Source organism: Fusarium redolens, assembly GCF_020744475.1.
Source record: "Fusarium redolens strain MPI-CAGE-AT-0023 chromosome Unknown BKA55scaffold_44, whole genome shotgun sequence".
NCBI lineage: Eukaryota > Fungi > Ascomycota > Sordariomycetes > Hypocreales > Nectriaceae > Fusarium > Fusarium redolens.
In genome coordinates this window covers 44,407-57,562 of record NW_025763707.1, presented here as the reverse complement: position 1 = coordinate 57,562, position 13,156 = coordinate 44,407, and the positions used below count along the sequence as shown (strand labels likewise).

General features: G+C 47.6%; 6 protein-coding genes across 6 annotated transcripts; 3 read left to right on the top strand and 3 right to left on the bottom strand.

Moving 5' to 3' along the window:
• Positions 1-411: 411 nt before the first annotated feature.
• On the bottom strand, positions 412-1,041 carry BKA55DRAFT_658043 (uncharacterized protein; the record flags this gene model as incomplete). Its single annotated transcript, XM_046197506.1, has 1 exon — positions 412-1,041. One exon carries the CDS (start codon positions 1,039-1,041, stop codon positions 412-414), a length of 630 nt encoding a protein of 209 aa, XP_046040772.1.
• Positions 1,042-2,653: 1,612 nt separating this feature from the next.
• On the top strand, positions 2,654-4,682 carry BKA55DRAFT_547385 (CHAT domain-containing protein; the record flags this gene model as incomplete). The annotated part of the gene is made up of 3 exons (XM_046191017.1): positions 2,654-3,341; positions 3,635-3,922; positions 4,045-4,682. The coding sequence occupies 3 exons, from the start codon at positions 2,654-2,656 to the stop codon at positions 4,680-4,682; spliced, it is 1,614 nt and encodes a 537-aa protein (XP_046040771.1).
• Positions 4,683-4,771: 89 nt separating this feature from the next.
• On the bottom strand, positions 4,772-5,717 carry BKA55DRAFT_531179 (uncharacterized protein; the record flags this gene model as incomplete). Its single annotated transcript, XM_046189211.1, has 4 exons — positions 4,772-4,826; positions 4,876-5,123; positions 5,171-5,406; positions 5,456-5,717. Coding segments are annotated over 4 exons (801 nt in total), but the record flags the coding sequence as incomplete, so codon positions are not given.
• Positions 5,718-5,786: 69 nt separating this feature from the next.
• On the top strand, positions 5,787-8,889 carry BKA55DRAFT_292201 (uncharacterized protein). Its single transcript, XM_046185547.1, has 3 exons — positions 5,787-6,109; positions 6,163-6,226; positions 6,716-8,889. Exons 2-3 carry the CDS (start codon positions 6,168-6,170, stop codon positions 8,718-8,720), a joined length of 2,064 nt encoding a protein of 687 aa, XP_046040769.1. The 5' UTR covers positions 5,787-6,109; positions 6,163-6,167; the 3' UTR covers positions 8,721-8,889.
• On the bottom strand, positions 8,828-10,296 carry BKA55DRAFT_531131 (uncharacterized protein; the record flags this gene model as incomplete). The annotated part of the gene is made up of 2 exons (XM_046189208.1): positions 8,828-9,199; positions 9,262-10,296. 2 exons carry the CDS (start codon positions 10,294-10,296, stop codon positions 8,828-8,830), a joined length of 1,407 nt encoding a protein of 468 aa, XP_046040768.1.
• A 95-nt stretch (positions 10,297-10,391) lies between these two features.
• On the top strand, positions 10,392-12,946 carry BKA55DRAFT_600461 (glycosyltransferase family 2 protein; the record flags this gene model as incomplete). The annotated part of the gene is made up of 4 exons (XM_046196534.1): positions 10,392-10,415; positions 11,064-11,507; positions 11,565-12,185; positions 12,248-12,946. 4 exons carry the CDS (start codon positions 10,392-10,394, stop codon positions 12,944-12,946), a joined length of 1,788 nt encoding a protein of 595 aa, XP_046040767.1.
• Between the last annotated feature and the right edge of the window lie 210 nt (positions 12,947-13,156).

The window sequence follows — 13,156 nt, the reverse complement described above, 5'->3', positions numbered from 1 at the left end:
TGTTATCCGAGAAGGAAGTATTGGTGTGGAGCCAGTGTGTCTCCAGAGTTCTCTTGCCGCCAGTGCTGGGGGGGTCAGAGTCTGTTTAGTTGACGGTCCTTGAACACGTAGCCATCTCTTTTCAACTCATCTAGCTATTGCCGGCTTTGAAGCCGAAGTTGACTGAGTTGCAAAAACCAATATCGCTTTGAACAAGGCATGCTGTAGTCTAACATCTTGTATAATTGATCTTATTAATCAAGAAAGCTTGTAATATAGTGCTATTCTAGTCTACCCTCGTTGGGTCCCACGATAGTTCTCCCCATAGTCGGTCCCCCCACAAATCCTGTTTTCTAAATATATGTTGTCTTAAAGATAGTAAGAATATTAGGCAGTTCCCTGCAGCACAAGTCGCCGGTGACGAATAACGCTCTACCAGTTGCAAGCAGTGGTACCAGTAGGGTGTAGGACAATGCGTGACTTTACAAAACCGCAACTTCCCAGGTATTCAACCTTCATGTTATAGCATGTCTTAACATTCTTGTCTTTCCAAATGCGGTGGGCGCGGGACTTGCCCGGGTCCACACAAATTGTCTGGGGGCGGCCACATGAGGTGAAGTCCAAGCAACCGCCGGCAACAGTGCCACCGAGACTGCTACCGACTTTGGTGCGTTGGCAATTGTTGCAATCGTTGACTCGGATGTCAGAGTTGGAGGAGAAGATTGTCAGGGGAGGGTCGCCAGGGTTGCTAGGAGGAACAGGCACGGCGGTGAAAGTGTACACCAGGTCGAATGCTGCATTATAGTCAGGGCAAGTACCCTGCTCGCAAGGTCCAGCCAAGATGGTCATGGAATCAGCAGATTTCGGGCTGGTACCAGCTGAGGCGGTGTTGTTCCAGTTGGCTGGGTCCTTGAAGGCTTTCTTATCGACACCATCCCAATCGATCTTGTCCTCGATGCTAAGAGGTGACCACGCAGTAGACACAGCTTTGGGGGCTGATGCGACTGGGGTGGCCGTGACAACAGCAGCCATAGCCATGATGAGGAACTTGGTGGCGACCATTTTGATGAATTTTGGAGGCAAGAAGCGTCCGAGAGTTGAATGTTGAGATGGTCTTGTGGTGTATGAAAGACGGTTGGCTTGATGATGTTGTGAAGCTGTGCCTGAGCTGTGGAAAGAGTGGTTGGACCTGGGGGAAGCTCATATCTTTATACTTGGAGAATGATCATGTAATTCTAAATCTCGTGAGCACAAGAGACTTCAATCCCTGAAGATTGATAGAATGGAGGATACATAGAGTGACCCTCGGCTGCGTCGCGATTGGCTACTTCGCCATTCGCTTGTTTTCCGCCCTGTGAAAGGATCGACTTGTCGTATTCTTACCAATTATTTAGTGAGAACACTTGTCTTACTTACTTTCCGTTCGGCGTAAATATCTGTTAACTGTCGGTTTGTCAAGGTACATATTGCTCAGGTGGGGCTTATACAAAAAGGCCTCGCTAGGAGCAACTAGTACATGCAGCAAAAATTCCCTCCAATTATAAAGCCAGTTCCATTATGACAGCTGTTAAATAGGAAGAAAAGTTCTCTCTTACTGCATAGACAGCGTATTCCTACGCATTGGGTAGTGTGATCAGGTTATAAATCGTAGATATACCAGGGGTAGTGCATGGACCAGTCACCGGTTAAGTGGGAATCTTTAGTAATACAGGATCGGATTGTTACTTTGAAACTGGACCGAAATCGTTATCCGGGCTCTTATCTGCTGTTTGCTGACAGCCACCTGCCTAAGTGAATCTTAGCCTAGTTATCTCATCAGTCATTTCATTTATCCCACTGCCATCCTCGGCATGTACAATTGAGAAGCAATGCCTTTACGTTCTATTTCACCAATCCCGTCTTAGCTACGAATACGGATCCCCGCAAAAGGATTGCTCCGAAGGAACCAGCTGGGCCATGCCGACCAATGACTGCAATACGGACCGTCGCCTGCAAGATGGGGCACGCTGCCTGGCACATTGTGGACTGCTTGTGCCCTGTCCTTGTCGCTTATTAGTTATTGGATCAGTGATGTATTATTAATTCAGATTTTGTGCAGTCAATACGCCACAGAATACCGAATCTTCTGAACTCTACAAGCTTCCTCAAACCGCGTGTCCTTTTTTATTTCTCCGGGTCAAAGAAGATTACATTGCATGCAAACGCAGATCCGAATAACGGCACTGGCCCGACGGAAGGGACTAATTTAAGTGGAAGCAAAAGCAGTAGGCTGTGATACGCTTGCCAGGTACAGTATGCGACCAAGCGGCGCGGGCCGGGACGGACGGACGAACAGGCCAGCCTCAAAATCATTTAGTGGGCCCGGAAGAGGAGCCTCGGAATGTCTTCCGAGAAAGGATGACAGGATGCTAGTGTCACGAGTAATAGAAGAAGACATATACCCTACGGCATCCTAAGATATCCTGCGCAACCAAGAAAAACTATATTCAGACATGCCGCTTGCCCCTCCAAATAAATTATTCTGCAGTCCCAATGACTGTATCCTATGACAAGGTGCCTTGAAAACCTGATAGAGCAGCGAATTCCAATCCTCTCACAACTCTAATAATCAAACATGGTCAGGACCTAGGATAAATTTCATTAATAATACCACTCTATCATGGAATAAGAGAAAATGACGAGCGAACTACTTACCGATTCCAACATCTCTGACAACGTCAGGGAGCTGGAACAGTCCATTGTTTCATTGCGACAGGCAGTTCACAGTCTGCCAAATGGAAATCCCGACCTACATCATCATCTCTATGAGCTCGGAAACCTCCTCCGTGAGCACCATCTCGCTACGAATGGAGAAAGTGATCCTACAGAAGCCCTCTCTATTTCTCGAGAAGCGGTGAAAGTCCTCCCTGCAGACAATCCGATGGCTGCAACATATTTAAATAACCTGGGTCGCCTGTTGCGTCACAAATTCGATTTCGAGAGAGACCCAAGAGACCTTGATGAGGCTGTTGAGGTTTTCAGGCGGTCTGTTGATCTATCGAAAGATGACCCATCTTGGCTCCAATGGTTAACCAACCTCGGTAATAGCATCTACACTCAATATAATGTCACAAGGTCTCTCTCTGCTTCAGAAGAGTCTATTAACATGGCCCAAAAATTACTCGAATCATCCCCAGAGAAACACACATCCCGCAGTACATTACTGCACTTACTCGCCGGTAGTTTTTCAGATCGACATGTCCTTACGGGTGCAATGGATGACCTCAATGGCATATCTTGTTTCCTAGATAGGCTATTGTTGCAACATCCATTGATGGGCGCTGATATCAAGTCTTTGGAAGAGCAGTATCCTGATCTAGCAAGTAAGTTCATTACTCTTCGTGAACAGCTCTCAACTCCTTCTGGAACAACATTGGATATCGAAGATCCTGTATAGAATGTTGACGCGAGTCGGCGTCACGAGGCAGGTGATGAATTTGAAAGGTTGCTTGCAGAGATTCGTCAACAATCAGGCTTTGAGACCTTTCTACTACCTCCTTCAGAATCCGAGATCAAATCGGCAGCAGACCGCGGTCCTATCATCATTATCAATACGAGCATGCTACGTTGCGATGCAATTTGGTTGAGAGACACCAGATTACATCTGTGCCTCTAGCTAACTTCAACCGCCATGACATGATTGAGTATGTTAAAACTGGCACATTCAGAAGTGACGAGGCTCTTCAATGGCTGTGGGACTGCGTCGCAAGTCCCGTCTTGAGTGCTTTGGGATTCGAACAGCCCCCTTCTGAAGGAGATTGGCCTCATGTTTGGTGGATCATGACAGGACTTCTGAACAAGTTTCCCATTCACGCTGCTGGCCATCACTCGAAAGGCTTTTTCGAAACGGTCATTGATAGAGTTATTTCGTCATATAATAGCTCCATACGGTCAATAATCCGCGGTAGGATGCGACCCAGACACATGCACTCCTCGTTGCAATGGAAGCTACCCCCGGGAGCTCAAAACTTCCCTTCGCAACCAGAGAGATAACAATTATTCGTGGCTTATGTAAGTCAATGCTAGTCGAGTCAGAAGAGCCTGAACCGAATAGGGATAATGTTCTGACAAGCTTGCTTGAATGCGGGATATTTCACTTCGCCGGCCATGCCTGCACAGATCCTGAGGATCCAATCGGAAGCTATCTCTGTTTGGATCAAGAAAGAGAGAAATGCCTGACCGTTTTGGACCTGTTAGACATAAACCTACAGAGTCGCTCCCCTTTTCTTGCCTATCTCTCCGCCTGCGGCACTGGCCGTATTGGGAATAACGACCTGGCGGACGAAGGAATCCACCTCATAAATGGATTTCACACAGCTGGTTTTCGTCATGTCATCGGGACTTTATGGGAGGTCAAGGATGAGATCTGTGTAGACATGGCTAGGATTACATATGAAGGAATAATGCAAAATGGAATGACTGATAAAGCAGTCTCTCAGGGACTCCACAATGCTTCCAGGGAGCTTCGAGATCGTTGGGTGACAATGGCTAGCGCTGATCACCGGACAGTTGGAAGCTCACAGGCAAGAGGGGGCGAAAATGAGAGAGGCGACGGAGGTGAGAATGAAAGGAGAGGTCATGAAGGGTTTTCAAGGGATATTGTAACATGCGATGACGAGCCTGTTTGGCCTCCTTGGATTCCATATATTCACTATGGGGTATGATTTTCGTTTCATGCTAGCTTTTATATAAACTCGGAATGCACTTTAGTCATCTTCGATTATACCTGCGTCTCATTACAGCTTCCCAATCCTCAGGGTACCTTATCACTGGTACCCGACACAAATACAATAAGAACAGTGGCATATCTGATTAATCTGTCAGCGCGTCTCGATGAACCAAGGCATTAATACTCACGTTGTACCAGCTACTACAAGTTCAGTCGTTTTCGCCCGCGTCAATCCAGAGAGTACCAAAAGGTAAACGATAGTAGACAGCATGACAATAAAAATCCGAACCGCGGCTGTCGACACAACGTTACAAACAACGATTGGCAGTAGTAGAAGCAAAGTAACCAAGCATATCAATAGTCCTTTGGCAACACGACTAACAAAAGGACCGTTGTATATATGGACGTTCGGGTCGGATGAAACATATCTATTGCTCTACTTCATTAGTATGGGTCTCTTGTGTGAAGTGGCCGTTGGCATACTTCTCGGAACTTGGGCAAGAACTGCACAAGTTTTTCTTCAATCCAACTCTCAAACCCTTTGACTGCGTTATCAATCGTTGGGACTAACGAGACAAGGTCGCAATCATGCTCAAGGTAAGATGTCTCATTCCCAGCCAGACATCCGTTACCATCAACCCAGTTCCTAAGGCTTCGCACATCTCTTGATTCCGCATCGCTGAGAGTCAGTGCTAGATTACTTTTATCTATAAAGCTATCTGCGACATTGTCAGCAGAATGAATAGCCAAATGAAAAGGTAGCCATACCATAGTCAGCTAGTGCAGACTCTATCCTCGATAAGACCGATAACCTTTCAGCATTTCTATCGATGCGACTCTTTCCAAGAAAGATAGGTGCCTTCTCCAGTTGATCGATCTGGTCGAGTTCACTCTCTAGGATTGACAGCTGGTCTTGTTTTAGTAACAGTAGCCGTGCTCGGAGCCTTTTGAAGCGTCGAAAGATAAAAAATGGGCTATGCGACGCGATAAGAGCTGTGAATCTTGGATAGCCTGGTCTGAAATCTTCAACTATCTGAGGGTTAGAAAATTACGTCCCTTTCGCTGAAGAGATACTTTACTTTTCCCCGTTGGAGGTTTGCCTGATTGTGATCGAGTGGCCGAAAGAGGAAGAATGGGCTGACCCGTCATGATGTCGTCAAGGTGGGATGGCTGGCACACAAACTCATGCAGGACTTTAGGACTCTACAAGCCACCTTGAAGGAAATGGTAGTTACTTTAATCTTCGAGCAGGCTCTAGACGTAACCAATGAAGTGTCACCACGTTGAAATGCAAGTCTAGGCGAAGGCGGGCAATATACAAAAGTCCAATACCCACTGTTGTTCCGTCAAGTCATTTCTCAAGTCATTTCTCCCTTTTTCGCAATTCCACTAGCGTCTCTCCAAAATGTCTGACGGCCAGCAGTAAGTGGTTGAACCTGTGGGCTTGGAAGTAAGCTGATGCTCTTCACTCCTAGGAAGAATGGATCGCCCGAGTACACCCCAGGCGGCAAGCGACCATTCGTCTCGACGTATGACAATGTACGTGATAGTTGTCACTTGGTTGGTCGAAAATCTTGTACTGAATCAGGCTGTGTAGGCACCCAGTCTCAAAGTAGGGGATAGCGTCTACTTGCTGAACACTGATGGCTCCAGAGAGGGCCCATATCTTATTGCAACAGCTCCAGTTGCTGGACAATGCACCCTCTCGTATTCCAATGGGAGCCCATTCAGAGACAATGCGGGCATCGATGTGGATGATCTGGAGGCCTGTTGAATGCCTACAAGATAAGCAATGATAAGCAGGCATTGCTTGGGCACATGATTCCTCAGGTCATTTTTGGTGGCTTTTCAGGCAGAAACGCAATTGTGGCAGTGTAAGGCAGCAAGAAGGCAAAGTACATTGAAAGAACAATGCATATGCATGAGAGCCGTCTTAGCGTGAGACCAATCGCATACGTTCCCTGTATCATTACCCCTCTTCATAACAATTACGATAAGTCAGGCCCTTCGAATAACATTGCAAATCAGGTTCCAACCCATTCAAACAATGGCCGAAAAGGAGTCTGTTTCATCAAAGCATTATGCCATTCTTATTGGGATCGACGCCTATCCTGACAAGTATAAGTCATCGTTAAAAGGCTGTGTACGAGACACACAACAAATCAGATCATTACTCGAACAGCAACCATTTCACATCAATATCCAGACCTTCACAGCCACGCAAGATTTTGAGGGCAGCACCACGGGGCCAGTTGAAGACCCTACTTTGCTACCAACATACGATAACGTAACTAAAGCTTTCAGAGATCTAACCTCTGTGGCACTATCTGGGGATTATGTCTACATCCACTACTCGGGACATGGTACCCGCATTGCTCCTACCGCCAAGCCATTCTCCAACCAGCATACAGGAGATTTGGCTTTAGCCCTTCTTGGTGGTGAATATGGAGACGAAGTAAAGCCCCTTGGAGGGCACAGATTAGCACTTGCGCTGAATGCAATGGTGCTAAAAGGCCTAGTTGTCACTCTGGTCCTTGACTGTTGTTTTGCAGCAAGCATCTATCGTCTGGATCGTTCCGATATTCGGTTCCTTCAAATCGATCCAGAGCTTGCATCTGCATACTTCGCCGATAATACTTTGTCAGAGGAAGATGGAGAAAAGCCCGACTCGGACTATCGTGACGTGTCTATGCTGCCAAGCTGGTTGATTAACCCAAACGGGTATGCACTTCTTGCAGCTTGCGGCCCTCATGAAGAGGCAGGCGAAATAGTTCACCGGGGAGAATCTCATGGCGCCTTGTCCCATTTCCTGAACCTCAGTATAAGAGATGGTGGGTTGAATCGCAAACACAAAAACATCTTCTACCGTCTCAGCTCCAAATTTCGAGGTCACTCGGTTCAGCAAAATCCTGCATTATATGGAAACAAAGACCAAGGATTCTTTGGTGAGAACACCTTTACAAACTCACGACCGATGGTACTTGTTGTGAAAAACGGTCAACAGTTTACACTGCACGCGGGCCAGGCTCATGGCATCTCTGATGGCGATGAGTTCATCCTGTATCCTTCCAGCGTCCTTGAGCACAATGAATCCTTCCACACGAATCTGATCAAATCAACGGTTGCAGGAGCTGGCCCCTTGACCAGCCTGTTACACCTGGACGATGCGATAGCTGCTACAACTGACAGTGACTGGGTTGCTGAACCACAAACGAGGCTGGCTTTTCGCCAGTTCCCGGTGTCTTTTAGCTACAGCATATCTACCCAAGATATCTGGCTACAAGCCTTGACAAGATACGAGATGACACATGCTGAAGAGAACGGCTTGAAATCCTGGTTTCAGGTCGAGGCTATCGACGACGAGTATAAGATACTGACTCGAAATGGTGAAGAAGTGACAAACCTCCCTGCATTGCCGCAAAGCACAACAACCGCAGAGGATGTTGCTGCAGTCTTAGAGCACTTAGCTCGATACGAACTTGTCAGGAATCTCTCGAATCCATTTGTGGAAGAAGACTTTCGAACATCGTTCGACATCAGCATTACACGAGCTGGGAATCACTTCGGCCCAGACTCTGTCGTTAACGTTGAACAGGATGCAGGCAAGGCATCTATGTTCGAGTTGAAGCTTCAGAATCACGGTACCAAGGTTCTGTATTTACATATCCTTGACCTTGGTCCTCTCTGGCAGATTGAGGATATCTATTGCGGCAGCTACGCAGTGGTTCCTCCATACAACCAGAATGAGAGGTTCATGACAGGTCATTTCATCAAGAAATTCAGAACCATGGTACCCGATGAGTTGAGAAAGCAGGGCATTGAAGAGTGTAGTGATACTCTCAAAGTCTTGGTTACGTCTCAGCCGACATCTTTTGATCTGCTGGAACTCCCCAAGATTGGACATGTTCTCAAGAAGAGATTACCACTCGATAATGAAAGATCTGGAGGTAGCTCTGCCGAGCAATGGATAGCCTTTAACTTTCCACTCAGAACTTCACTGGCAGCAGAGCTACGACCCACGAAGACCGGCTAAGTAGGCAGTTAGGTTATTTGGAACTTTTAGAGCATTGACCTCATGTCATATTATACGTCTCTGGTCAGAGACAATTTCCTCTATATAGTATCTATTCTCTCCGGTATCTAGTTGCATTCCCAATTCTGAAGCCTATCCAACAACCAACCACTTGTAATTAGTAGTCTCGTCCTCCTCTGATACATACCAGGTGCAAACCCGGACCCCATAATCAGCTTGTCGTCCATACGGCACAGGTCATCGTAGTAGCTCCACTGCATACACTTGTCCCATGACTCACAAGCTGCTTCGCATGCATCGATAGACTTCCAGGCATTGGTCCACAGACTGCGGTTGTACTTGGACTGTGGGTCAGGAGATGAATTCGCATTGGCAGAAGTGATCTCGAAGAGACTGGACATGTTGTCCCACCACTCTCGCCTCTTGTCTAAATTTGGAGCGATCATCCTTTTGAAGAAGTCGCTATGAAGCATCGGTGTCTGCTTTCGTGTTAGCCCAACGAGCTTCATCTAGCCTCACGATTTGTAGTTTTCCAACTGACCTGGAAGTCCCAGCTCTTCTCCAACTCGTAGTATCTCGCTATGTCCCGACTGTGCGCTTTGTGCCATGACAAAAGTGGCGTGCACCAGTTTTCACTCCTGAAACCAAACTTCCAGTGCACTACAGCATTGAACCCCCAAGTAAACTTCTCATCCCCCCCGTTTTCTCCAAACCGAACCCCATATTCGCTCAGTGCACGTCCAAGGATATGATCGCCACATCCGTGCCGGCGGGTATACTCGGCAAAGTCGTCCACCAATCGCGGATTCTTTCCGAACGACATCTCCCATGCACCTCGTGAGAGCGCAAAACCAGAGCCGCCGTGTGCGAAGGTGACGTTAGCTATAAAGGCAGAACTGCCGAGGTAATGCGGCTCCTTCCAGTCGAAGGATGATAGATATCCCAGCACATTGGGCAAAAAGATATATGCATCGTCCTCCACGAAGACATACCAGCGTGCATGGGGCCAGTTCTTGCCAGCGTGGTCCATGAGCGGTAGAAACTTGTACTTATCTATAACCCAGCCGCCGACAGGACCTTCATGATCACCTTCTATATTAGCACGCTCGATGTAGACGTTGTTTGCTTCGTATTGCGGAACCGCGTGGTAGACGTCGAAGTCGGGATGGGACTTGGTGGCCTCTGTCATGTTCGTGAGGATATCGATAGTTGTAAAGTTGCCGATAGTTTCTGTGTAGTCTGAGTATATCACAACGTTGTCTGGATGAACTCGCTCTGGAGAAAGGCTAGTGACTAAGTGAACGAGCAGACGATGGTACATCGAGGTCCCTCCCGTCTTCATGATCAAGAGAACGTCGCTGCTCTGAAGTTCTCCATGGCCACCAGGCCGAGTTTGCTGCGGTTGGTGAGGGATCTTCGAAGCGGACTTTGTCACTGACGCGGAAGAGTGGCTCACAGGGACTCTCACTGCGCCGAATCTTTCCACGGACGGATTAAGAAGGCAGTAATACAGTGCGAGGCACCCAGCAATAATGACAACAGGGAGAACCCGGTTATCCTTGTAGGTGGTGAACATGACCTTTGTCAAATAGGTTGGTGTAAAGCATGGGATCACAGCTCCTATGTAAAGTGAATAATTCTGGAACCAAATCGGCGGGCATTGGGCGGTATATGGAGACCCTGAGAGCATTTCGGGTGCGTCAGGGTCATGCTCCATCATGAGCAAGATCACTGAGTCAAATACGAGGAATGGCCGGAAACACGGGCGATCGAAATTAGATCCTGTTTCATATTAACAAAAAGTTAAAGCTCATAGAGACTTCGAAAGAGCGGTGTACCAACTTTAACCATATAAGAGACCACGTCCCCTATTGTGGGCGTTCTTTTGCCAGTAATATTCCCGCTTCTTACCTTTACGAGATGACACCTCAACCCGGCCAACTTTAAAATTTGACGACGCTACCCGACAAAACCCTGTGATGTTGATCGCACTGACAGCAACCAATCACGAAACATTCCTATGGCGCCGTTTTGTATTTAGAGTTCCTATAAAATGGGACAAAGAACTTTTTATCTACTCGTTATCATATTTACTATGTAATGAGATGAGAAATAGTGGACTCTATCCCCGTAGCGTCTCGTATCTATAAGAGCATTTCAGTTGCACCTCTCGCAAACCTCATCACTCTCAAGCTCAGTTTGTTCCATACACTAATTATCATTTTCTTCTTCATGCAAGCTCTATCTGCTCCCTGACGACTTTTGGTGCCCCAACGGTCTATACAACTCTATTTCCACGGCGCGATGGGCACCTTCGAGATTATTAACAGCAGAGCTGAGAAGCCATTTACAAGTATCCCCAGAGGACGAAATTCATCGATACTTAGACAACTTCTCAATTTGGCTGGATGTATACTCATTATCCCAGCATTCTATTTGGCTACCATACAAACCCTACACCCAATGACAATAGATATACTGCTTGGCATTACCCTGACCGAATACAATCGTTTTGCCAACGAAGGACGTCGTATCTCCTTCTACTCAACAAAAGATGCGTCTCTGCAAAGAAAGGATACCATAGAGACAGAGAAGAGCGGCTTCGAAACGCAGAAAAATGTTCAGAAGCTCGGTTGCATATCGACTGTGGTTGGCTACCGTGAGGATCCTGGGTTGTTTACGCGGGCTCTTGAGAGCTACAAGACAGCTCGAGGTCAAGCCTTCATGTTAGTCGGCATTGATGGTAACGACGCAGAAGATCAAGACATGTTCTACGTGTTTAAGAAGGTTGTGCTGCATCGAGGTAATTCGTCTTGAGATCGGCATTGCTAACAGGATGGGCAGGTCTATCCTTCTGAGTCTCGGATCATTCACATAGAGGAGCCATTGGGCGACATAGCACAGCGGCTTTATACTAAACATTTAGCTATGCAACACGAGCAGGGGCTTGAGATCGACGAAGAGGAAAGCAACAACGTGGTGATCCGGCATTGCATGAAGCTCGCACGAGTTATACTTGATCAACAGGGCTGCTTGGTCGGCGACCCAGATGGTATTAGACATCTATGCCTCGTTCAACAACATATGCACAAGAAGGGAATAATGTTTACCACTTTCATCTTTTCGCTTGTTATTGCGGACATACTCGGCATTGAGTTCATGTGGTCGTCAGACTCCGATACGCTGGTGTTGGAGGACACTCTTGAGAGGACCATCAGCACCATTGCCGGGGATCCTACTGTTGGCGGCGCCAGCTCAGGATTGACTGTGCACAACGGCGATGACACGGTAGTAACGCGCTTAGCTGCCACGGTTTACTGGGCCGAGCTTTATCTGACCCGATCCACGCCCGCTTGTACCGCAACGAGTGACTGCCAAAGCGGGCCTTGCACAGCTTTTCGACTATCAGCTCTATCGGCCATTCTTATGCCCTGGTATATGCAAAAGGTCTTTGGCAAGCGAATGGTACGTGACCAATACTCATTCCTGTCGATGAAGTCTAGAGGCGAAGCTGATCTGGCTGCTAGATCGTTAACGAGGATCGCCACCTTACCACCAACCTTCTCGTCCGTGGCTGGGGCGTTGTCTTTGCTTCCGACGTCCTTACGGTTACAGAGACGCCCACTACTGTCACACGCTGGTTGCGACAACAAGTCCGCTGGGCCCGAGCCACGCACATCGAATCCCTCCTCATCCCACGTGTCTATGCCATGTCTCATCCTATGGCATTCTTCGCCGCTGCCAGACGTGAGTTTGGACCTCTAGTCGTTGCAGTGGCCGTGCTCTCGTACTTCTTCACGTCTCACAAGCTGCTTTATTTCAGCTACCCGGATCTGTTTCTGCGAATTGGTATTACAGCGATTTATAACATTTTGCGCAATCCAGATAGGTTAAGACTTGCTTTGTCTTGGTATGTTGTGCCGGGCATGTTCTTCTACAATGTGCCTCTACCAGCAATACACATCTGGAGTTTGGTGACACTAACGGCCGATACCTGGGGGACGGCAATGAGGGCGAGCACGGAGATCTCCAAGAAGGACAGCACTCGGAAGAAATGGTTCGAGACAGGCTTCTTTGTAGTTTGGATGGGGATAGTTGGCGGTACAGTGGCCAGGTGGGTTGCGTCCGAGTTTCACTTTTCCCAGGGCCAGACACTTGTATCGATGTTGTGCGGCATCTCGCTCGCATCTGTCGGCACCTGGAAGTCAACGATTGCGAGTCAATAGACGTAACCCGTAATACATTTATTGGCCCTAGCTTACCTGCTACTTGATAAATCCACCCCCTCCAGACTCGGGCTAGCTCATACCGATTCTCATTGTCAAGGATCGGCGAAGTAAAAATTGGAGAAAGTGCCTAAACCCCACTACCTCGACTCATCACTCGGGGGGTCTGGGGCTTCTGGCTTTAGTGCACCCTGCGCTGTATAAAAAGTA